Source organism: Grus americana, chromosome 7 (assembly GCF_028858705.1).
Source record: "Grus americana isolate bGruAme1 chromosome 7, bGruAme1.mat, whole genome shotgun sequence".
In the NCBI taxonomy this organism is placed as follows: Eukaryota; Metazoa; Chordata; class Aves; order Gruiformes; family Gruidae; genus Grus; species Grus americana.
In genome coordinates this window covers 15,833,817-15,859,599 of record NC_072858.1, presented here as the reverse complement: position 1 = coordinate 15,859,599, position 25,783 = coordinate 15,833,817, and the positions used below count along the sequence as shown (strand labels likewise).

At 40.9% G+C, this 25,783-nt stretch overlaps 1 protein-coding gene across 6 annotated transcripts in view; it reads left to right on the top strand.

Annotated features, from left to right (window-relative positions):
- ARMH3 (armadillo like helical domain containing 3) overlaps positions 1–25,783 on the top strand; it is a 129,380-nt gene that overhangs the window by 20,115 nt on the left and 83,482 nt on the right. For all 6 annotated transcript variants that reach the window (XR_008577834.1, XM_054831214.1, XM_054831219.1 and 3 more), the window contains exons 11-20: positions 1,197–1,257; positions 2,594–2,640; positions 3,323–3,398; positions 6,039–6,132; positions 10,908–11,009; positions 14,815–14,873; positions 16,207–16,272; positions 17,340–17,409; positions 18,946–19,006; positions 21,872–21,960. Coding sequence is in view for 5 of the 6 variants with exons in the window: in XM_054831214.1 (XP_054687189.1) it covers positions 1,197–1,257; positions 2,594–2,640; positions 3,323–3,398; positions 6,039–6,132; positions 10,908–11,009; positions 14,815–14,873; positions 16,207–16,272; positions 17,340–17,409; positions 18,946–19,006; positions 21,872–21,960 (725 nt within the window). In the remaining variant the exon portion in view is untranslated. The remainder of the gene's footprint in view (positions 1–1,196; positions 1,258–2,593; positions 2,641–3,322; positions 3,399–6,038; positions 6,133–10,907; positions 11,010–14,814; positions 14,874–16,206; positions 16,273–17,339; positions 17,410–18,945; positions 19,007–21,871; positions 21,961–25,783) is intronic.

Here is a 25,783-nt window from a genome sequence, read left to right as displayed (position 1 = left end):
AATGATTTACTGAGTACTTCTCTGTTAGAAAATTTATTTAAATGAAACACAATCTAAACCAAACAACTGTATCCAGGACTATCCACATGCCAGATCAGAGGTGATTGGGGATGTGTGCTCTTGCAAATTGTGGAAAGCATTAACTGCTTCTGAAGAACGGCTGGAAAGTAGGGGTAGCATGTTCTCAGTCTCTGCTTCATAAGCAACATCATAAAATGTATAAGTTTTCCTAAGAAGAAAGTGCTTCAGAAAAATTTGGAAACTTACAGCAATTTCACTTCAGCAACCCAAGACTTTTTTTTGTGCAGTAGGATTCTCAAAGTATCCAGAAAAATGTTTTAATTTATTTGAAGGTCTGATATTATAGATATGCAGCTGACTTGCAGGATCAGCAAATCATGTAAATGTATTTAACAGAGTAAATTATTAGAGAAAAGCAGGAAAACCTCACACATGCAACTTCTTTCATTCTAACAAAAGCTGTTTCAGACTATGGCCTGTTTTGCTTAGCTCTTTCTTTTCCCCTTCCCCCAAAAAATGGAATTGTTTTCTTTGCATGTTGCATTATATGTGACCAGATTCCTGTATGAAAGACAGGATGAATGACCATGAGAGCTTTGCTAGTCCATTTTAATCCCAAACAAAGCAACCTGGCTTAAATCTGAGGTACCCAACCTATTTGACTTCACTCACTCCAGTTCCAGTCCCTTCACTTACTCCAGAAATGTGGGATCAGGCCATGAACCATAATGTTCCTCATGGTTTCTGCTGCCTATGGGGTGATTGACTCTGGTTTAGTCTGTAGCAGATGATGATTGAAATGAAACTGTTCTGTGGTTACTGACTCTGTGTGTTCATGTGGTTAGTTACTGCTTTGCCAGTGCAGGACAAAATGTCCTAAGTCACTTGGTCCCTTTCCTTCAGCTTTAGCCCAGACTGGATGTGTCCTCTATAACAGCACAGACATTGTTCAGTCTCATGTCTTTCAGCAACACCACTTCAACCCTACACAATTGACAAATATTTTAATGCCCTTTGCATCTCTTTTTTGTGAGTTCTTGAAAGGGGCTTGTGAATGTTGAAGCTTTCTCCATCCTGTATCTTTATCAGATAAGACTGTCTCATAGGAGCTTAGATAAAATAATCCTAGTTCCATTTCTAACCCTGAAGCTTCATCCTTATTCCTTTTTGTTCAGGCAATACAAAGATAAGGAAGAGGAGCACCAGAGTGGTTTCTTCTCAGCCCTAACTAATATGGTAAGCAAGGAAGCAGCATTTTTCTATTCCTAAAATAGATGCCTTCATGGAAGTTCAGCAGGAGGGTGTTTCCAAAAACTGTGAGTTTGGGATGTGGGTTCTGGAGGAGGAGATGCATTGATCCAATCCAAACCAAATACAACTGAAATGGCTGTATTCTGAGGAGTATGGTGGTGTCTGGGAAAGGCCTTTCAAAGGATGAGATGCCTATTCTGGCATTGATAATTGAAATTGTTTTCCTTCATTTTCTTCATTCTAGTTGACTTTATTTTAGAAATCGCAATTACTTGGTGGACACTTTTAAACATCTACTTTTTTTTTTAAAAAGAAGTTGCTGCTCTGCTGATGTAGCCTAAAACAGAGAAGCTGAATATTTTTGTGGCAAAGTGTAGTCTGTCACTGACTTTAGAGATCTGTTTCTTTACTGTCTTGTTTCTCAAGCCTGGGTGCACTGTAGCTATAAGTAAGCTTGGATTCTGCAACGGACAGTGTCTGTGTTTCGGAGGGCAAAGGCAATTGTGAATCTCTTCCTTGTAAAGAATATCCACTGTTGCCCTTGTTCAGTTTGACTTTACTTTAGTGTGAGGTTTAATTGTACTCTGAGATCTAATTGACAGGAAAATTTCCTGTAAGTAAGGATAGTTCAGTGTTGACAGCTGTCTATCAGGAGTGACATGGGCAAAACTGCTTCTGCTTTGGGGCAAGCAGATAGGAAATGATCTCACCTCTCCTGTGAAGACAGGCTGAGAGAGTTGGGGTTGTTCAGCCTGGAGAAGAGATGGCTCGGGGAGACCTTATAGCACCTTCCGAGGCCTACAGGAAAGCTGGAGAGGGACTGTTTACAAGGGCATGGAATGACAGGACAAGGGGTAATGGCCTTAAGCTGAAGGAGGGTAGATTTAGATTAGATATTTTGGATGGAGCTTTGAGCAACCTGATCTAGTGGAGGGTGTCCCTGCTCATGGCAGGAGGGTTGGAACTAGATGATCCTTAAGGTCCCTTCCAACCCAAACCATTCTGTGATTCTATCTCTGTTGACCTCTTACAGAATTGCAGACTAATCCAGGTTGGGATTCAAGATACAGTCCTTTTTTTTCCTCTTTAGTGATTTGACAGGCGAAGCATTGGTCAGTGACAGTAGTGCAAAATAAAATGTGTTTGTAGATCATAATCCCATTTCCCATTTGTATTTTACTAGTATTAGAAAGTCGCATGTGTGCCTGCGATGAGAATACCTCTCCCAGAGCACTTCTGATTTAGTTAAATCCATGTCTTCTCTCTTCTTGTCTAATACCTTTCACAAATTCCTCCTATGCAATACTCTTTCTTTCCATAGGTGGGCAGCATGTTCATAGCAGATGCTGATGAGAAGATATCAGTCCAGTAAGTGCACAGATGATAGTTACACAATGAGTGGCAACTCACCACACTGGTCAACATGGTCTGCTCCATCATGGAGCTGTTCTAATGTAGCAAAGCAAACTAGAGAGACTACTTCTCTTGTAAGTAAAATGGTACCACTCCCGTGCAAAGGATGGATTCTCACTTAAGTGAGAGGGTGCAGCAGGAGGAGCCACAGCTGAATTGCTTGTAATGAAGTGTATAAAAAACCCCAAACCTGTGGTTTTTTATGAGGCAGTTTTAACATATAATAAGCACGTTGGAGGTGGAAGACTGGAAGTGATGGTTTGTGCACTCTTGTTCCCAACAAAATGTTTTCTAAATCAAGGGGGCAAGTGATAAATGAGGCTTTGTGGTGTCTGTAGGAATCTCTGCCCTTAAAAGAAAGAACTGTAAAGGGAAAACACTGTTTGAGCAACAAGGGAGACCTTCAGCAAGAAGAGAACAAAGTCTCTAGTTGAGCTCTAAAAATAGCTATCTTTGTGGATTGCTAAGTACTACTAATAACTGGAAGAACAACTGGATTGCAGAGGCAGAGTTTTATATAGTTGAAGAAAATTTTCTTCTTTTGGATGGGCCATGTTTCTGAAAAAATTTGCTCTTGGGATTCTCATCTGGTGTTAGCCCTTAACTAACTGTGCTTTTGTCTGTATCCTTTCCACAGAACGAACGAAGCAATCCTTCTGGCCCTCTATGAAGCTGTTCACTTAAACCGGAATTTCATCACAGTTCTGGCACAAGTGAGTTTCATTGTGATGTTTGCCCGTTTCTTTGTAGTGGATGTCTTTGAAACTGAAGAGTCAGAAATGGAATTGGTGAAAAGATAAGTTTTCTTTTTTTTTCTTTTTTCCCCTGCATACCTGTCATAGGTGTAGATGAGCATGAAAGATCAGAAGCGGGCCAGGGCCTGGGTTTATTATACGTTGGTTATTATACTTTTAGGAAGTGCTTCCTGCCTTGTCAGAAAATGAGTAGAGTTTTGAGGGCACAGCTCATGTTGGAATTGAGCCATTTCCCCCCCTTAGTGGGAAGGGCTACATGGAGTGCCTTCTGTGCCCTGTTGACACTGCCTTGGGGGTGATGGAGTGAGTGAACTGGTAGGGATAAGATTGTTGCAGCTATCAGAGCAATTCAAGCTCTTGTTAAGTTAGGGTTGAGGGAAGGAGGCTGATCTGGCTCCAAAGTTGGATGAATTGTCCTGTCTGGGTGTGCACAGACTGCACGTTGTTGTCTGTTTGGGTATACTTTGCTTTGGGACTAATCAATTCATGATGACTGTTGTTTCAAATACTATTTTGTGTTCAAACTTCCTTGGAGAGCCCAAAGAGCCCAACCCCTTTTGCTTGGGAGACTGTCGCCGGAGCATAGCGCTCCTCCTTGTGCTGTTTATGGTGGAGAAACAGCTATGGCAGCCTTCTGAGAAGCAGTGGGCTGTTTCATATGTGTGATCACAACCCTTGGATGCTTTTCTAAACACTGTGAGGTGGTTATTGCTGGAAGACAGATAACAAGTCTGTCTGATCCAGTAATCGTGCTGTGTCCGGCTGGAAGGAGAGCCTGATGTGTTTAGGAAAACCTTCGGGTTTAGGTTTTTAATTTTGGTTTGTAAGTACCACTGGTGATCTGCGAGAAAAATGACATTAACAAAACAGTTAACACCTTTCCCCAGTTATTTCAGGTCCTCGGAGTGCAGCCATACATCACAGGCTAGACGCTTGGCATGACGGAGGAGACCTTTTGGGGCTCCTGACAGTAGTGGTGATGGAAGAGGTCTGATAGGCAGATCTACTGTCTCTGAAGAAAGCTTCTGTTCCACGGGTGGTTAATTTGCTGAGGTTCCCTGCTTCTTTTTTCCCAGGTTATTCATTCTTACCACTTGTGAGAGATTTCTGCTCTTTCAGGTCTGTGTAGTACCAACTCAGACATTTCTGTGGTCAAGATATACCTGAGGGAAGAGACACCTCTGGCAGGGAAAAGAATAGGGCAGGCAAAGAGCAGCTAGAGTAAAAGCTCTTACATTAAAAATAAAAGGATAAACTAATTATTTGTGAAAATGATAGCTGGAGCAGCCACTGATCAGTGGGTTTAATCGAAGTCAAGGCCTGATGTTCTTGGGTGGATTGTCCGTAATCCTTCATTTAAGAGAGGGCAAGGTAGGTCATGTTGTCTTTTGAAAAAAACCCTCATAACAGCTGGTGAATGCTCTTGTCTAAGTTGGTGTCCATTGCTGGGGACTGCTGCTTTGTGGGCACATAGGAAGAGCAGGGATACAGTTGTGTTGATGCCTGAAGCGTTAAAGTTTTGGTATACTTAGCAGCTTGTTGGTCCTCAGTTTTTGCTGCTAGGTGGCACTATTCTCTCTCAACTGACAGTTGGTGTTTGGGGAAAAGAAAGGTAAACACCATAGCAAAAGCTATGTAAGCAAACCTGGTTTATGTAAGATTTTCAATGGAAAATTGTATTTTAAAGTTTAAATCAGTGCTTCCCATAAAATACATGCATTTATAGTTGCTCATAAAATGATATATTCTAAGACAACGTGGAGAGTATCCACTTGTGAAAAATTCTATGGAACTAACATCAAATCAGCAGTTCTGTATCCCTTGCATTTACTTCGAAATTGTGATGATATATTAAGGTGGATGATACATTTATGTAAAACTTGCCCTATGAAATGGACGCTTTGCTTGGCAGCCGGACTTAAAATAGCATGGCAAATTGCCTACAGTCTCACCAGTGAGGATAGATCTGGAAGCTTACAGAGTAAAGTCAAAGCAGTAATTAGACAGGCAACTATTAGCAAAGATGAAATAGGGAGAGTAACCGACTGATGGAAGCTGAGAGGATCGATAATGATAGTGTTATTTATGTTATGCACTCTTTTTCTGCAGTGCCTGGGCTTTATAGTGAGACAGGGAAGTAATAAATTGCCATCATCTATGAATATGAGCAGGTGGAGGGCAGGAGTGAGGAGAATTTGCTTTTAGAAAGAGAAATAAAAGGATATTGGAGGAAGACTTCAAATGCACACCCTTAGGCTGTTTAGGGGGAAATTGGAAGCTATAATCAGTGTAGGCTTTCTGCATACCCTTTCCCATTCTGTGCTGGGGAAGGGCATGGTATCTGTCTGCTGGGTATAACCATGACTTTCTGATATATTTTTATGTTTTGTAAAGAAATTGATGTACGATTTCATTGTTAGACGTCCAAGGTCAGGAAGCATAGCCTCGCTGTTTGGAGGAGAGGTTGAAATTTCTTGAGACTTCATTAGTCATGTCTATTGTGCGAGAGCGTGGAACAGTACAAGTAGTGATCTGTATGACGAGAACCTGGGGAAGTTATTGACCTGTGTATGTCTGGACATTCCTGTTTTCTGTTAGAGCCATCCTGAAATGGGGCTGATGACAACACCGACAAACCCAATTCCGACGACACCTGTCACTCCACTTGGAACCACCCCGCCTTCTTCAGATGGTAAGAAACATAACGATGTCTTGGGGAAAAACAATTAAAAAAATGTAAAATAACTAGCAAAGCATTTTCTCAGGATGGCAAGTAATGAGGTCTGTCTGGAGCGAACGTAACCTGGTGGTCTCTTCCTGGAGCGACTTGCCTTACTAAACATGAGCAAGACACTTTGACTTGAATTTATCTCTGTTTTGTCTTGTATGAAATTATGCTGATATTCCTTCTGAAAACAGTACTGTCCCAGTATCTGCATGAAGATACACCCAGCCTGTTAGTTATTCTGTGTAGGCTTTTATTATGAATATTTCTAATGTCAGGTTCTTTGCCTGGGATTATTGCTCATTGGAACAAATTTACAGAGAATCACAGAGAATCCTGCTTGTTAATGCACTTGTCCCCATCTTTGAATTAATTGGGATTTAAATCCAACCTGGGTGTGGAGGTATTCCTCCCTCTTGTTGCCTTTTCTCTGATAGCCTTTGTAAATGACTGCTAGCCTTGAGATTTTTCTTCTAAATGAGACGTTACGTGTCCACGTAAATACACTTTGAAATCATTTCAAATAAAACCCTTTTCATTGAAGGTATGGATAGATATAGTGTAGTTTAAGAGAAGAAATCAAATGGCTGTTGTCATTTACTTTAATGGCATACTCTAGATCTGAAGAAAGTGTTTAATGAAGGAACAGAGTCAGTTTGAATAGAGCACAATTTGGAAATATTTCTGGGGAAAAGCAGCCTGGGTTACTCAGTTATATCAGCTATTCAGGTCGTTTGATACCCTAGTTAAGGATGATCCTCCTTGTGGATGAATTCTGTCTGGTTACCATGGATATCAAAAGCTCCAGTTAAAAAGCCCCCTATGTCTCAAGTCTCCCTCTGCATGTAACATAAAATGTAGAGGGACGGGCATTTTGTGGGCTTCTGTTCGACATGTTCGTTGCAAATGTATCCACCCACACACCATATTATACAACTGACAGAATTTATGCTTACCTACATTTACAGGTTGCTTGCACTCTCGTGTTTTAATGTACCAAAAAAACCAAAACAAAAGCTCCATCCTGCTTTCAGCAGAGGCAGTGATCTTGTGAAGCTTGAGGCTTCTTGCTGCTTGTAAGGTTACTAAGTTTAAGGAGAGGAACTGATCTAAATGTGCAGCAATTACTTTGGGAAGCATTCTTTATTTCTATTTTCTGTCACCTTACTGATCCCTACTCTTGTTGATAATTATTTTTTTCTTGAGGACCTCGGCCTGATTTAGTTTGGTGCTTTAGTATTGCTGTTATTTTAAAGGTATGTCAGAATTTTCCTCATTTTCTAAGGTCTTGCAACTCAGCTGTAAAATTTGCCTATAGCTGAAAATTAGCAAGAGACTTTTTGGAATGAAAAGATTGCTTTCTTCTTTTACGTGCATTTAAAAAAATGCATAGTTGAGCTATTTTCAAGTCTATAGCAACAGGTAGAAATCCATCTATGGGTTTCAGATTTTTTTTCATGGGTTCATATTCTGGTTTGAAATTTCTCTGGCTGTTAGCCTATAGTGTGAATTAAGACTTTTTAAAGTTTCAAAATGTGTGTTAAAAAAAAAAAATCAAGGTCTGTAATATGAACCAGGATAAGCAGTGATGTATTCTTCAGAGTGATTTCTTCTTTTTTTAAAAAAATGAGACTTTTGCTAGAAACTGTTGATCCATAATATGTAAATCAAGTGTGCCTGTCACCATAGTTATCTAAATGTCAGTTTGCTTACTGTTGTTAAATATTCATTCACTGCGTTCATTGTAACAGCTCCAGAAGGACCCACTGGGGATATAAATATATTTTTCAGACTTTTAGCTAAATCTTTGAGCTATTCATAATATTGGGGGTGAAAAAGCTTCCAGTCTTATTGCATAGACTTTGCCAACAGACTGGGCACGTTAGTAGCGTGTCAGGAGCCCCAGAGCTTCAAGATTGAATGGACTAAACCAGCTTGTGCTTGGGGATGTGCAGCCTTTAGAAGCTAAAAGCTCCATTATCATTTCTTTGATGTGATTTGAACAGTGAGGTTACATTGATCTATTTGGCCTGTTGTTTCCAAGGGCTACAATTTTGTATTCAAGGTGATTGTATAATCCTGAGCTCCATGAGAACCTCTGCTGTGCTCTGGGCCTCTCAGTGTTTGGTTTAAAGAATCCTGCCTTTTACTGTTGGTTTAACTCCTCCATCCTTCTGTGCTTCTGCTTGCCCCAGTTCTGGGGCAAATAAGCCTTACTTGCCTCGTTACAGGGTTATGACATAAGGCTTGAATTATGGAAGACATTGTTTGTTAAAGCAGACTTTTCTCTGAACCAAAATACAGTTGTGTACGGGATCATATCACTTCCCCTCAGAGCCCCAAACCTAGGCATCCAAAACCCAGATGTAATTCCTCACTTCTTGCAAGGTCCAGTCTCATCATAAATACCTTTTTCTTTCCTCAAGAGTAAGAAAAGCCTTGAGCATTCCTGAGGATAGATGGAAAAGACACCACACAGTTCTTAAAATGTGTGTCCTAGTGGTCTGTTTCCAGTACAAAGGGAGCCCTATCTTAGCCTATCTTTATGGCTTGAGAAGAGAGAGCGCCTTGCGGCAATTGTAGTTGTAGCCACCTGTGACCTCCTATATGTGAAAAATTGTGAGTTTAAGCTCCCAGGCAGCCAGAACAGTAGTGTTACTGTCATGTCAGGACAGGCACATATTGCTGGAAAAGATCCACTCGACTCCTTGAATCTAGTGCCTTGTGTTTGTGGGTACATCATAGAATCCCTTAAACTTATCAAACTCTGTCTTAATTTGTTAAATTTATTTCCCAATACTTCCTGTTGGGATGCAGTTTCAGCATCTTGTTCCTTGGTTAGAAATCTTCAACTTTCCAACCTGCATTTCTTGTCAGTTTATACCTGTTTATCATCATGTTAACCTCACTTTGGAATATAGGTAACTCTTTTTCATGTTGGGTTACTCGCCTGTGTATTTTGCCGTCTCATAAGAAAGGCGCTCTGTTCCTCTGATCAGTGTACTAGCCTGTCTCTAAACTTGTTCAAGTATGAGTTCATCCTCTCTGAACGTGGGATCAGTGTAATTATGCACAGTGTTTGGGACAAGGTCTTGCCAGCACCTTGTGTGGGGCATTACTGTGTTCCTATCTCTGCTGGAAGGGCATTTCTGGATATGTTGAAGGACCACACTCTTCAGTGCTTTGTCTTGGTAGCTTGTCATCTCGTGATCTGATAGTGTACCATGGTATCACAGTGTTTCATTTGCAGCTGATGAGCTCTTGGCTTACCATGGAAATAAATCCCTGAATTCCTGACCTTATGACTTGCACTGTTGAATTTCATCTTGTATTTATTATCTGGTCCTTGTTTTTATCCTGTTCTTTGTGTGCAGTCTGATATTCCTCTGTATTTACATATCCCAAATTTCTGCCATTAGCAGATTCATTAGCAAACAACTGTTTCTTGTGCCCAGGTCACTCAGAAAAAAGAGAACTATTCCCTAAACTGACACCTAAGGAATTCAAGTACTAACTTCTTCCCAGACTAATAATTTCTCTAATTGCCACATCTTTGATATACTTTAAATTTCTGTATTGGTTCTCACATATCTGCTTCACTCTTAATTTTTCATACAGAACCATATTAAATGCTTTACTGAAGTTCTCCTAGATTAGCTCTATCAGTTTTGGGTTTTTTTGGTTGTGGGTTTTTGGTTTTTGTTTTTTTGTCTGAGCTAATTTATCTTAAATGATGTCAGACTTATCTGGCAGGATCTGCAGGTAAATTCATGCTGCATTTATCCTACTTATCCTTCCCTGCTTCAGTATTTCTTGTAAAGCATTTCTGAGTGGGGAGGCTGAGAATGGCCCTTGCGGACAGCTTGGCCTCAGTCATCAGTAAAAATGTGGCTCAGGCACATGATAGATGTTTGACAGCTTATAAACTCGGTGCTTCAGATGGTACATGGGGAGTGAGCAGGAGCACATTGTCCAATTAGCTGAGTAATTGAGATAGCTTCTTGTAAAGTCTAAGGTAGATGATGTCCGGTGTTAAGGTGTCAAAAGCACAGCTGCTGGTAAGGAGGAGTGTATCCTAGAGAAATGCCAGTGAACTGCTGTACTGCTGCAGGTATGGAAAGTACATTTCTGCTCCCTGCTGTGTTGTGATTTCTCTAGCAGAAGCTATGATTGCTTCTGCTTCTTGATTTTTATAAAGCTGCTCTTTCTACGTCTCTTTTCTACCATTTTGGTCATGCAGTAATTGTTACATTACTGTCTTGTGTGTTGCTTCTGCAAGAGAGGCTGTTGTTGTAACTGAAATTCCAAAATTGCTGAAACTGAGAGGGGTCTTTGCTGGGCACGTTTCTTCCCAAACTGACAATGGTGTGAATGTTAGTTGTGTTGGTTGTAAGAATTAATTGGATATCGGTGAGAGTATCTTGAGCTCCCTAGGCTGGGAACGTTGATGAGTGCTAAAACAGCAGGCTGATCTCCCTCAGGGGCTGTGGGGCAGGACAGAGGAGGACATCGCTTTGCAGGGTACCACAACCTATACTTAGAGCAGGAGAAATGGTCTCTGGGGGAGTGGTACCGGTCTTCAAAACAAAATCTTTGCTGGGTGGTCATGAAGGGAGAGGAGGTCAGGCGACCCTGTAAATAAGCTGATCCTATCCTAGATCTGTGCATCTGTGACTTGGTTCTCTGTATAGTTATCTCTTGTATTTGTGGAGGGTAAACGTATCTTATCTGCTTTGTTCCAGTTATAAGCTCTGCAGAGCTGCCTTTGGATGCTGACGTGCAAACTAGCAACCTGCTGATCACCTTCTTGAAGTACAGCTCGATTGTAATGCAGGACACAAAAGGTAAATAAATTCTGTTGATGCAGCTGTGGATGCAGCAAGCAGTGCTTCTTGAAGTCAGGAGGACATAAGAACATGTCTAGTGACTCCAGAAATAGATGTTAACTGGCATCCCTTTAGAGGACTAAAGATTCCACCTTTTGAGAAAATGAAATTGTTTCTTATTGCAAGATAAGAGTTATGAGACTAGGAGAGACCTAATGCTTGCAGTAGAGAAGTCAAATATGGAAAGAATGTAATAATAATAATAGTACCTAGTAACCAAGCCTGTCCTTATGCAGGAGGTGTGGGCATGTCTGATTCCCAGATGCTGTCTGTGAGAGAGGGGAAGTCATGTACCAGCAAACTGAATTTTTAAGAAGATTTAGAAGCTGACACAGGAGGCAAAGCTCAGCATTAGGAGGAAATATTTCCTTAGTCCTTTGGTACTTGCTGGTTAAACAGGCAGCTCTTTAATTATAAAGAGGACAGCAGTGACTTACACTAATATGCTTGACAATATATAATTTCCATATTGAGCTTTTTGTTTCTTCTGGTAGTTTTGTGGGGGTTAATTTCAGTTTGCTGGAATTGAAGCCTTGCTTCATCTCCTGCTCAAGGTACCCAAGGGTGCTGTTTTGCCCAGTGGTTGTATGGGCAGGACCATGGCGTGACACAACAAATGATCATTGTATCATATTTCAGCCCATTACCAACTTTTGCTGTCAAATTAGATGTGGCAACTGAACAAAAATAGGGAGACAGCTGCAGAGCTACGACACATTGATTATTGAACTTGAATGCTTGGCACTGTATAACAGAGCAGGCAGGAGAGTTTCCTTGTACCTGCTAGCTTGCAGTGAAATTGTACCTGGCTGTCTTGTTCTTGTTCAGTATGCAAGCTAGTTGTGGAAAAAGTGGATAATTGAAATTAGGACCAAAAGGGACTTCACAAAAATATTTAGTGCAGCCCTCAAAACCAAGGCAGAATCAGGTTTACCTTTATCTTTTCTCAGATATGTTGTGAACAGGTTGCACAAAGACACGCTGATAATGGAGTATCATTTTTAGACTATCCATTCCAGTGTTTAACTACCCTTATAGTGAGAAAGCTTCATGTGCATCCTAAATTCTTTGCTGCGATTTAAGTTAATTACTAGTTATCTTCTCCAAGATAGATACTGAGAACGACTATTTCTTTCTTCTTCGTGACAGTCCTTATGTATTTGAAGTCTGCTTTCATGTTTCCTCTTGCTTTTGTCTTGAAGCTAAACCACCTCAATCTCTGTTCAGTCATTTCTTATAGATTGCACACATGAGGAGGGCTTACCAGCTCTCTCATCATTCTCATTTGTTTTTCTCAGGGTCTCTCTTGCTGATGCAAGTCTCTGATGGAACAATTTTATGTTTTTCAATTTAACTTCTGCACTTATTAGTCACTGTAATATGGAAAGTCTGTGTAGGGCCTCAGGAACTGCCAAACTGGATTAGTTTCAGATGGAGTGAAATCTGATAGAGGGGATTCCTTACTAAACAAGCCAGCAAGAGATGTGTTTATCCTGATATGAGACAGGACTTGATGTTTCTTTATTTACTTTGGTTCTAGCTTGTATAACATTTGAAATTTGTGTGGCTTATAGACTTAATCTCCTTGCTGCCATGGAAGTATGTGGCAGTGAATTCCACTGACTGATTGTTTAAAAAAAAGTGTGCCTTCCAAAGCAGTGTTTATTAATTCTAGTGGGTATATTTCTGTCCTTATATTTTGATAATAGATGAGGCCCTGCCTAACTTTTTTTCTTTCTGTGTAAGACCAAGCATGTGACACCAATATAGCAACAAGAAAAGAAGAATGAATAACTCTAACTTACTCCATGTCTTCAGACAGGAAACACTTAGAAGGGCCACTGGTTTGTTCACATCCAGTACTAGACACTTGTTTTGGTCCTGTCCCACAGAGCATAATTTAATAGGTTGTGTTTGCTAGATCCTCCTCTTGTTTTCTCTCTTGTGTCAGTCAGAGGCAGCTGCCTTGGGAGAAACAAAAACTCTGCATCATTTTTTTCCTATCTGTAAAACAGGGTTCATACTGTTATACCTCCTCATAAGAAGTGGTCTGCTTTGTTCCTTTAATGAAGGATGCTGTGAAAATACCAAGTGTCTGTGCGAGTAACTGACTGCATAGCTGCCCCATAACTGCTGAAAATAGCATGGCGTTCACAGCACATTGGCTGAAGGCAGAGTACTTGGTGTGAGACAGGATCCTTTACAGTAAAATCCCCAGAGAGACAGGTGGTAGCAGCACCTACAAAAATATACAGGGAGGCCTTACAACAGGAAAATAACAAGGCTCCAGTGTATCACAGTTCTTTGAGGCGATTTCTACTGCTTTGCTGGAGTAGAAAACTTTTCACTTAAACATTTTAGCTGAGGTAAGGAGACATAGGAGAGACTATTAACTCTCCCATTCCGAAATTCCTCTTCATCTTAGATGAAATCAGCACACCTCAGGGCACGTCTTGTTAGTAAATATCTGTCCCTCAGCAGCATAGGAAAGAAAACAAAGGAGGCAAACTAGACAAACAGCTAGCTAAACCCATTCTATCTGTGTTTATAGATTACCATATGCACACTAACTAGTGAAGTGTTTGTAAAAGAGGCAAGAAGTTTGGCTGATGCTGTCTTCTGATTTATATGAAAGTGGTCTGACTGTTTCAGATTTCCCTTTCTTCCAAGTTTAAGTCTAAGGCAGATGCCTGGGATGACATGTTTAGTAGTCTTATGCTTTAGAGAAGCTGTTGGAGGTCTCAGGAATGTGCGGTTTTCAGCTTCCTCAGAATTTAGTTATAGGTATGTTGTGGTTGGTTTTTGTTTGTTTGTTTTTTGTGGTTTTGGGAGTGTGTGCTGTGAATGGTTTGGTTTTTATAACAAAGATTTTTAAATGAGCTTGATTGGACGATGTCTTGAATGACCTGATCTTAGCTGGCCCTGCTTTGAGCAAGGATTGGACCAGAGGTTTCTTCCATCCTAAATCACTCTATGACTGTATCTTGGTTGTTGGGTTTTGGGTTTTTTTTTTTTTTCAAGGTTAAAATTGAGAGAAAAGAGTTTTAAATAATCCAAATAAAATTCACATTTTTCTGCCTTAGTACCTCTCTATTTGTGAGTCTCTCAGTCCTCCAATTGTCATTCAGGGAAAAGCTGCTTGAAGTTGTAAGATGAATAACAAGTTGCAGAGCATGATCAGGGTGGAATTCCTTTGGCTTAAAATGCTAAGTCTTTGCAGACTTCCTTCTTTCATGATTTTGCACCAAGTAAATTAGGTCATGTCTCTCAGTATTGGGGTTAAAACTCAGGACTTTGAGCATAATGTCAGGAGTCATTCTGCTACACTGTGCTGTGCCTCTACCAAAGCTTTGCTGCTTGTTTCATAACCTACAGCAAAGCTGATCTTTTTCTTTCCACCTTGTCTGAGAGAGGGAAAAGTGTCTCTCTGCTGTGACAGAAAGAGAGGGACTAACCCCAGTATTTAGAATATCTGTGGAAATAAAACTGAATGAGACAGAAGTCCCACTAATAGTTACAGTGCGGTTGGAGGCTCAAATCAGAAACATTGCTGTTGGTGCAGAGTGGTGAAAAATTGGTGAGGTGTAGTGGTCAGGCTGGAGGATGAGTGCTTAATGAAAGTAATTAGACTATTAGCTGTCAGGGAGGAAGTAGGAGTGTGAAGAATCTCCAAGGCTGGGCTTTTCCCTTGCTGCAACAGCTATCTCACTCTTCAGCATTGCTAGGCTTGCGTGGCTCATGCAGGACTTGTTTTTTCTTGCAGATGAGCACCGGCTGCACAGTGGCAAGCTGTGTCTGATTATCCTGACGTGCATAGCAGAGGTAGGTTTCTTGTGTGACACTGTTCAGTAGGTGGTGTGTTACAGGGCTCTATCTGCATGCACATCCCCTGCCAACTGTTGACCAGGAGCTGAAGATGCACAGTGGTACTGAGTAGTGAGGACCTCAGGCACTTAACGTTCTGTTAATAAACCTGATGCAGTACTGTTAAAATTGACTTGAAACTTGAAAATTGGATCATCTTATTTGGGATAGCCGACTTCCAGGGATGAAGAGAGGAAAGAGTGAACCTAAGCCTTTTCTCTCTTAGCTGTTGAGTGACCTTATGGTGTGGCTTTTAGGTGAGTAATGTGCTAATGGCTTTCAGCTCTGTGCTGTTCATGCTAAACATGAGCAGTGCCGTACCCTTCCTGCCTAAGAAGAGTCTGAAAGAAAGCCGCATGGTTGTAGGTCCCTACAAGCAAGACAGGTAGCAAATCTGGTAGTAGGGTGAGAAGGCAGTTCACAGAGCTGTGTCAGCGGTCCTCTCTCCTGGGAAGTATGTACTAATGGCTTGACTGATGTCCTGAATGGTGATTGAGTTTGCGTGGCATTTGCATTTTGCTTGCTTGCCAGTAAAGACCTTTCAGTCTTAACAAAGAATAAAAAGGAACGATGTTGATAGCCAATGTAAGGATTCTGAAGTAATGTTTCTTCAGGGTGCAGTCTGAAAGCTAGTCATCTGCATTTCAGATATTTGTAGTTAAATGGTTTTGGCACTTGAGTTCTTCAGGTGGATGCATAGGTAATACAAGATAAGAAATTCTGTTTCTATATAGCAAGGGCATGGTTTGGTTCTGGTATTTATTACTGAACCTGGCTGTGCATTATCTGGAGGAATCATTTGGATTTAGAGCTGGTCTTGGAATGAGCTTTCCTTGAGGGGTGGACAGCTGATAAAGCTACCTGCTAGTAGTGCAGTAACTTCTGGCATGATGGGTCCATCAAAATGCCAATATAAACCTTTTGTCCACACAGTCACAGGAACTTGCATGCTGGAGAACCACTTCATGCATTATACAGCACTTGTTAAAATCTTGACACTGTGGTGTGTGCGGTCCAGAGTTTGGATGAGCAAAGGAGGAGAATGGAAAACAAATTGAAAACAAAACAAGCAGTAGTGCAGACTTTAACTAAAGTGGAATTGGGATCAGGAGGGGTTTACTTTTGTGTGACTGGAAACATAGGTGGGGACAAGAGGAGGTGACAGGTGGCTTTCTAACCTTATAGCTATGTTGGGAGTTTTACACTGAAGCACAGGTGATTTGAGAGGTAAGTGGAAGGTGTTGGGCACTTGATTAGCTATTCATATCTCCTTCCTTGATTTTTTCAATAGGATCAGTATGCTAACGCTTTTCTCCATGATGACAACATGAATTTTCGAGTAAACCTACACAGGATGGTGAGTCTTTTCTTCCAGATGGTCTGTTTTCTCTTTGGGATGAGAACACACAGGATTTGAGTCCCTGTATGTTGAAAACTGTGTCACAGACATCTAACCTAGATTGCCAAGGCATGTGGAAATACTGAGAGAAATGGAGTAGTTGTGAAATGATTTTGAAATCACTTTCAGAATGTCTCACTCTTTCAAAGAACAAAGAACTGGTTGCCCTGTTGGTGAATTCAGAGGCCTGTGTAGCTGGGGAGGAGCTGTGTATTATGAGGTCTCTGAGGAAATCAGTGGCAGAGAGAATGTTCTGCCTTAATCTTCAGCAAGCATTAGCCCTTATGTGATATATTAACAGCCAGCTGGAGTTACACTGAGTGCTCTGATTTGGCTTATGCTTCATCCTGGATGGGGTGACTCACCTTCAGGGAGCTTTTTCCTATAGGTGTCTGTGGAGGAAGTGTCCTTACCTGGCTCATGAAGCTTTAGTTACAAGTTACTCGAATGGTTATCTTACCTTGATGCGTTCTGTCTTTGTGGTACTGGCAAGTTCCGCCTCATCTGACAGTGTAGCAGCACTTGAAAGTGTCACTAGTCCAGGACAGAAACAAACATCTGACTTTATAGTGAGCACACTGCGGGGATGCTAGTCATTCCTGCTTAACAACAAACTTGCCATTCAATTAGCCTTTCTGATCTGTTACAATAAAGACCAAAGCCATTTAATACTGCACACACTGTTAAGAATGCAGATCAGACTTCTGTATGAAAATCAATATGTTAACTAAGGGGGAGGAATTTTTTCTTTTTTCTTTTCTTCGTTTTTTTTTCTTCACCCCCATGATATAACAGTGCCCTCCGGTTACACGGCTAGAGGAACAAAAACCCGGTGGTCAGCATGCTGAAAGTGGGCACAATATTGCTCCATCCACAGCCTTTAGGATTAATATAGGCGAGATAGCAGTTGGAGAAAAAGACAAAGGGAAGCCTGTGCTGATGGTACGATTTGCATGAAAAATATGGTAATACACAGAATGTCACTTCAGGCTTCTACTGACTTCTTTTCATCTTTGTGTTTGAAGCCAATGAGACATAGGAAGAAAGCAGCAGACAAGAACCTGCCCTGTCGCCCGCTGGTGTGTGCGGTGCTTGGTGAGTATTGTTAGAGTGTGTGTGTGCTTGTGGTTCCCCAAGCTTATTTTGTTCTGCTATAGAAATATGAGATTTGTGGTTTAAGGGGAGGGGTGGGTGGACTTAAAAGGAGGGTGGCTGTGTACTAAAGATATTTCCAGCAAGGGACCATCCATCTCTACCTGGCTGTCTCACAGAGAAATTAAATCCAAGATTGCTGCTCTGTAGCAAGAAATCCTATATACATTTACAGTAAGTTTTGCAGAAGCCTGTTGGCCCCTTTTACCTGAATAAGTAACAACAGGGAGGGCAGTGGAGTAATAAATTCAGAGTTTTAGGTGAGTGTAGTAACAGGGGGTCACAGGTACTTTCTAGATGATATAACAAGGGCAAACCTACAGAAAGGACAAGTGTTTCTTGGGGGGAAGGTGTTTGCTGGACATTTAGCCTTTTCTGAGAAAAAACCCAATAGGAATGTCAGTAGCTAGGGTTGGTTTGCCTGTGGATATGGAGGCACAGTTGAAAGCTTTTCACGCAGCTTATGATTAAATTCTGACACTTGTTACTGTGGAGGCCAAAAGCATAAATGGGTGCAGAAATGGATGGAGCCTGGATCCCTGAGTGACTCTTAAGCCTGATGATATGGAAGCAATCTTAGACTCCAGCATTTTCAAACAGGTGATTGTTGAAGCCAAGACACAACAGCTGCATGAAGAATCTTTCTAGACCTATCAGATTTTATACACTCTTTCCCTAGACTGTTTTTAGTCCCTATTGAGTCATATTGCTGGGCTATTAGTGCCCTAGGAGGTTACATCTCACAATTGTTACCACTGGCATGGGTTAAGCATTTTGTGCTGAAGTTGTGTTAGGCAGAGAACACACATTCAGTTAGTATTCATTAGCTGAGCCATAGTAACTTATCTCTTTCAATTGTATTTCTATACTATTCACCTCTTATCCTCACATTGGGAGCCCTTTAATGTTAAAGACATTCTCCTTTTTTTATTTTATTTTTTTTATTATATTTTTTTCTGAATGAGTTAAGCAGAAGCTTAGCCTGTGTTGAGATCAAACTAGGTTTGATTGCTTCAGAATTTATTTTAGGGAAAAATAGGTGTTCTCTACAATATCTCCTCTTTAAGTAAACATCTAGGTTGTGCATCGTTTCTGGTAAGAATAATTTTCTAAAATGTGCTTCTCAATGGAATTTTCCATTAGTGACAAGGCTTGAAATATAAAAGCAATTCTAAGCATCAGAATTCGTGGTGTATTCTTTATTTGACTAATAGTGGGAGAAAGCATATGGGGAAGCAGTGCCTGAAAGCAAATTACATTATGTACCCTCAGTTTCCAGTATTTTTTTTAATTTTTTTTAATTCCAGAGGACGTCTAATTCTCTTTAAAACAAACAAAAGTGAACTTTCTGTCATTTAAGCAGGACTATTGTCTGGTAAAGGTAGGTGGGTGTGGGGTAGTTTGACTTCTTCATTGTTGTCTACTAGAAGTTAACCGTAGCTAGCTCAATACTTACATTATCATTTCCTTTTGTGACAGATTTGATGGTGGAATTCATTGTAACACACATGATGAAAGAATTTCCTATGGATCTCTATGTGTAAGTGTCTGTGGGATGACTCGTGACTTCATTTGAGGTTTGAATTTGGGTGGAATTCTAGTCGCAGAGCAATCTTCTGGCTGAAATAACACTTTGTGGCTGGTGGGGAGCAGGATGGCTTTTCACAAACTCTTCCAGCAACTTCTTCTATGTCTAAAATGCACTGTGTGCCAGAAAATTGAAAGTGAAATGAATTTCCACCTTTCAGACCAATTTCCTAATCTACTTGATCAAATACAAAGAGCTTTTCAATCTGAAAGAAGTTTCATAATACACAGTCATTGCAAGAATCCCTGCTTCCAGAAGCTGAATCTTGGACTAGAAACTGAAACGTCGGTTTTGAAAAACCAAGGATGACTGACGCAAGGCCTGGAAGGCAACGTGGAGAGTGGGAGAGAGGTTTAAGCCTGAAATAGCCTGCTAGGCAGTAAGGGGTAAAATTTAGCAATGCAGAAAAAGAGAGGACAGGGCTACACATGAGCACTCCATGTGTCCCAGGAGGCCCCTGGAATGCTTTGTTCTGCTTTAGCCTGGAGGGCAGAAATAGGATTTAGGCAGAGCATTGGCTTTGCTCTCACTGTTTGTACAGTAGTGAATGTCCCCAGGGCTCGAACAGCACAATATTCAGTAGAAGAGATAAAGATACATAGGCTGTTTTCCCTTAAGGTAACTTTTCAGCATGTTCTGATTTTACCTAAATAATCCTGCAACTACAGTGCCTTTGCAAGGGTTGTACAGTTCAATTACGAGTTTGTGAGAAATGTTTTTGTAATGACAATTACAGAATTAGTTGTAATTGGGTGTGGTACATTGGAATTTCACAAGAAAGGTATGAAATGCTTGGGCTGAAAAATAAGGTCGCATCTAGAAACCTGATGAGAGTAAAAGTAATGAGCAGTAGCAGCCATCAGTGGACATCTGTATCCATTCATTTTGGCATGTTTGTGCAGTCCTTTCACTACACTTCTGTCTGAAACCATCCCACAGCAGACACAGTTATTGCAGACAAAGTGGGTGTTCTGAATGCACAAATAGTGTCATACTTCTCTGCAATACATTTAAAAGATGACAATATGAAGCTGCTCAAGGGAGGGCATATTAATATTTAAAAGAGAAATCCAGGTTGCTTTGACCAAGGATGGTTTTTGTCCATTATGTCTACTATGAATCCTCAGCACACAGCTGAAAACCAGACACCCCACCAGGATGGATAACTTCATAACTAAAGCAGTGTGGTTTGGGAGTCTATAGGCTGGTAGCCAGTGCTCTGGCTCCTCAGGCAGGGGTACGAGGACTGTTACGCCCCTCCTCATCCCTTTTCTTCCATGCTTTGATTTCACTCAGAAAGCTGTATGTTACTGTATATGACCACAAAGTTTCAATGCTGAAATATGGCTGCAAAGTATTTTGCGTTAACAGCTGTTGTAATTATAAATGTTTCAGCGGTTGCCAGATTCTCTCTGGTCAGTGTCTTAAATAGTTCTTTTGTAGAGGCCAATTTTAATCTTACAGCCAAGCAAATACATCAGTGGAAAGGTGCTGGGCATTGTCTGGTACCAGTAACATCAGAAATAGCAGGTCTCTCCCCAGACCAATGGCTGTTCCTGATCTGAAGACAGCTGTCTGTATCGTAGCAGGTTTGCTTCCTTTTCTTGGTTGAGTTTATGAGAATCCAATTTGAAATACAGCACTTAATGTGACGCTCAGCTATTATAAATGGGTTTACCTTTATTACTCTAAAGTTAGTTTAAGTCCTTACCCCATTGTAATATTTTTGGGATCATCTAAGGGTCTGAAAAGAATAATGTAGACCTTGTGCATATTATTTCTTAAGGCTTTTTAAAGCCTTATTTTGAACTCTTCAACCCATTTTGAATAATGTCCATGCAGATTTTTTAAATTTGATTTCTCTGTGTTTCTGATGTGTAGCGTCTTTCAGCAGTGTCTTTTCAGAGAGATGTTGATGTTAATGAGATAATGTGGTTTTGAGAAATAAGAATTTGGAGAAAAAGGAATTTTTCCTTTTTTGAAGTCATCTTTCTATTTTTTTCTAAATGTCAATAACGAAAAAGAGCTTGGCCTAACAAATTCAGATTTGTATAAATTTTCTGTCTCGTCCTTAATGATAGCTAGTGCTAGAGAATTTACTCATTACATTGTGTATTTAGTTCCAAAGTTATTTGTGAAGAATTTTTGTGCATCTAAGAGTTCGTATGACCACTAGATGCTATAGAGACCTACAGGATTTGGAGACTTCACAAGGATGCTAGCTGTATGTTGGGCGATTTCAGAGATTGTAGGTGTATTCTTGATCATTCCAAAGCTCGTACTTAAATTATTTAAGGAGACTGGAAAATTTGACAGAAATCTCTTTCTTTTTATATAATTTAACTGCATGTCTCAAACTAAAAATCCTGCAGTTTGTTTGACTCTGGCCCAAATGATGAGGCTAAAGGGAATGACAAAGAAACTGAAAAGCTCCATTTTGTCCAGATTTTACAAAATCTGAGTGCAGTATCTCATACATATGGAGCCTGCAAGTTAAGTAACTCCTTTTGTAGAGCTTATGAGGTCCTCAGGTAAGGGCAGCAAAGAGTGGAAAATATTAATTAAATATAAACAACAAACTTGCATCTGTAGTCGGTCCAATCACTTGCATACAAGTCCCTTTCTCTCATCTGATCTGGTTCTTTCTTGTGGGTGTTGCTTCCCTTTAGGAGCCCAAAACCATGGGCCCCATCCTCCTCTGATGGGAGGATTTGAGTTTGTCTATTTCCCTGCTGCTCATTCCAGAGACGTTTCCAGGTTCGATGTAGAATTGCTGGGAAATGCAATGTAATTAATTCTTTGCCCTCTCTTTTCCAGACGGTGCATTCAGATTGTGCACAAACTGCTGTGCTACCAGAAGAAATGCAGAGTGAGGCTTCATTACACCTGGAGGGAGCTCTGGTCAGGTACTTTGCATCTGCAGAGACAGTCAAATATGAAAAGCCTGGTTTGGGTGGCTGTTTGGTGGCTGTGACCGCTTGTTCCATTGCTACAGGGTTAAACAGCAAGCAGCAATTCTGTTAAAGCATCTTTATTTTGCTTCTTAGTTGCTACATGCAAATTACCTCTTTTGGAAAGCCAGGTCATTATCATAATGGTAGCTAATTTACTTTCTTGTCTGGCCATGATCACCATGGTATCCAAATGTCTTTGTTTTTCTGTTTCATTACCTGAGTCCCTCTTTACCTGATTGGAGAAATGGAGTAATGTTTTATGCAGTAGTGTTTCTCTCTCAGATATTTGTGAGTAGAAAGGAGGTAGGCTCTTGGGTAAAGGGGAGGTGGACCTTACTTTTCCTTTTTACTGTAAGAGATGGATACACATAGAATAGTGTGTGCAACTCCTTCTGAAGAGAGCAACCTAGAAATGTCAGTGGGAGGGAGGAGAGGCTTTTAACTCTGACCTTTGCATTGATGGTAGATAGCCTGGTTCATGTCACTGCTATCCTGAGATAGGTAAGTATGATGGGATTTGACTCACAATCTAGTGGACGTAGCTTTGTAGGACTTCTATGATGCAAACATTGTGTGGGAGGGCTGAGGAAGGGAGTAGCAGAATGGATGATGAGACCTAACAGGCTTCATTCGTGGATATGGTGTGTGCTTCTGTTCTTATCTTGCAAGCAGTGAAGTAGCTCAGCAGGGAAAGTACGGTTAATCCCCTAGCTGTTGTGGCTTAAACAAGAGGTTTATGAAAATTCAAGGGTACGTGGTCCTAATTGTGTATTCCCGGAGCTGTGCTTGAGGATCAGCAACTTGGCTGGTGTAATGTAACTCCCATCAGTAATTTGAGAGAGGATGACTTTTGAAAAAGGTGGTGACAAGAGGTTTGTGAAGCTGTTCTCAATTAACACTGAGTACTTCCCTTCAGTAGCTTTGCACAGCTGAGTGTAGGTACAGAGAAACGAACCAACAATCGGAGTCACTTTCAGTTACTAAATTTTTGCCTTGTGTGACATGTGGCCCATTCAGACTTTCTAATTATTCCTGTAGAAGGTGAAGTGGGTGCCCCTAATTAAGGGATTAGCAATTTCTTTTTGGTTGTTTTCTTCAGAACAGAGCCCCTAGAGGCATGGCTTCAGTGTAGTGCCAGTTCAGGAGAAGAGCATGTACAATGTGGCTGTCTATTGTGAATAGAAATTGCATCTGGCAGTGTGTGTGATATCTTCTCAGCAGTCACCAGTGAAACAGATCCATTCCGATTTGACCAGGCTGAGCTGGGTCTTTCCTATACACTGGTGGTATGGAAGTCTCAAATACAATGCCTTTTGCTTGAAGATACTGTTCCACAGTTCAGAGAGCACACTCTTAGGCATCTTTCAATCCTTAACTGTCGCTATTTTAGGGGGAAAAAACCAAAAATCCTTGTTATTCACTGAGATTCAGTATTTTGGGATATTCTTGTTAGCTGTCTCTAGCTGGTGTTTGTATAGTGTTTCAGAAACGTAAAGTGCCTCAGAAGAATTAAGTACTGCACATGCTTTGAAAGCAAAGCAGTAAAGTAAAAAGCACTCAGATTGGTCAGGTTTCTGTGAAGGACCTGGAATGTCTGCACACCTGATGTAGCTGAAGAGCTCTGGGCTTACTATAGATTTCTGCATCTTTAGGGAGATCCTCTCACGCGGGAGTAAATTACAGTAAGAATGTTTCGAATTTTTTCTTCTAGGATGTTGAGGGGAACAGAGATTCCTCAGTAGCTGCCAGGTGATTCATACAGGCTGGAAGGCACTGGGTTGAATGGTATGTGCACCTGTAAAAGAGCACGTCCTGGCTGCTCCGGGTGTGTACTTCTAGAGTGCTGTGTATGGCAGACTAAATGCTAATTGCCAGCCCTATGTTGATATATATTTCATAATTAACTCTTATCCCTGTCAAGGCTGGTCTTTGATTACCCAGAATGCTGCTGTCTTTGATGTGAAAGAATGGCTATTTTTCTGGTCTTGACCTGTCTGTCAGATGATTCCAAACCAGAGCACAGGGATTTCTGAATTCATTTCTGTCCTTTATGTGAGCATATTCCCCTTCAGGCTTTTAGTTTGGATCGAAGAATTAGTTATCACTGCTGGACAAACAGCTAAAAGGGAGCAGCTATTCACTCTAAGGCCTGAGATCTCAGGTTGCCCCATCAGGCATGCTTTACAGAAGGTCTTCAAGCCCACACTTGTCTTCTTGAATGACAAGGTGTATGATGACTGAAGCAATGCCCCTGTTGTGCAGTGTGGATAATAGCAATGGGAAACTCCCCAACAGAGCTTAGTGGAACAAAGAAGCTGGAGGGAATTGGTGTAAGGAAGTATTGAAAGAAAGGGAGAGAATTCTACCTGGCATGTAAAAGGAGGAGAGTTGTTTCAGGCAGAAAATTGAGTGGGAGAAGACAAAGGGAATACTGTGGGGTAGGTAGCCAGTATAGGGTGCAGAGGAACTGAGATAAAGGTTGTAGGTGGAAGCAGTAGCAATGTATGGAGCCTTCTGTTCACTTGCCGATTCTAATGTTAGCTAGTCTCTGATTAAGGAAAGCTACTTGTGTGTCATCTAATGGATAGATGCTTTTCCTTTGTGGGTGCTTTGTCTTCAGTATGGAAGGCCAGCAGCACTTTGAGGAAGTTTCTGCATTTCCTTTTTTTGATTTTAAGTTGCAATGATTGCAGAAAAAAGTGGAGCCAGGTGTTTGGCATCTCTCAGGACATATATCAGGCTGTTTGTGCAGTCTGTAATACTTTATAGTTTTTTGGATATGCCACTATGTGGCATATTGCTTACGCATGATCTTACTTCTGTTGGACTTCTTTTTTTCAACATCTTAAGGGAGAGCAATATGGTTACTGAGTCTTTGGTTGTGATCCAGCCTTAGCTTCCCTATTAGAGGAATTCTTTCATATTAAGTCAAGGGGCCAGAAGTATGGCACTCAATACAGTATAAATGTCTAGCTGTGCTCACCAGACGACCAAGAATGTTTAGCTGACAGAGAATGATGCAGGGGTTTGCATGCTGGAAGCAGGACTAACAGAAAGAAAGATCTGTAGGTGGCAAAAGTAGTATATATAAGCTGGCTCTAGCTCAAAGTAGTGTGAAAATAAATATCAGATCACTAGTGGAGCTAGATTCTGGAATATCCTAAAAAGAGTGCTGGAGAGCGAAAAGCGATTGTAATTTGATTAGCTTATGAAAATGATTACCAAGCACAGTTACTGATGTGTGGACCAGACATTCAGATCCAGAGATACCTGTTGATCTTGGTTCCTCTTTAATAGACCTTTTCAGCAGATTATTGGCTTCAGTTCAATCATCTGTGGTTAGTATGTGGCTCTTCCCTTTGAGTGCTGAAGAAAATCTTCAGGTTTTTCTTCTGTGACAGTGTGCCATTACTGGTGACTAGCCTGGAAATTTGGTCAAGGTCAGAAACCGTAAGTGGATATGATTGAGTTGTCTGTAAGAGAACAGGTCATTTTGGCCAACTGGAAATCTCCTCGACTGTTATGCTAGGTGCCTTATACTCTTTAAACACTGATTTATTGAATGTCAAGTGTAAGGTACTTTATAAAGCTGATAAGGAAACTTTACTTGGTAACAACCAGTTCCCTGCCCTCAGAAATAGCATGATATGCCCGATGTTTTTCTTAAGTTCTGCTCCTTGTCACATGAAAATGAGGTTGATTTTGCTGGTCATAAAGGTGGGGTTTGGGTTTTGATTGTTGAACTCTAACTAGTTTGTACAGCACTTGTGATGGA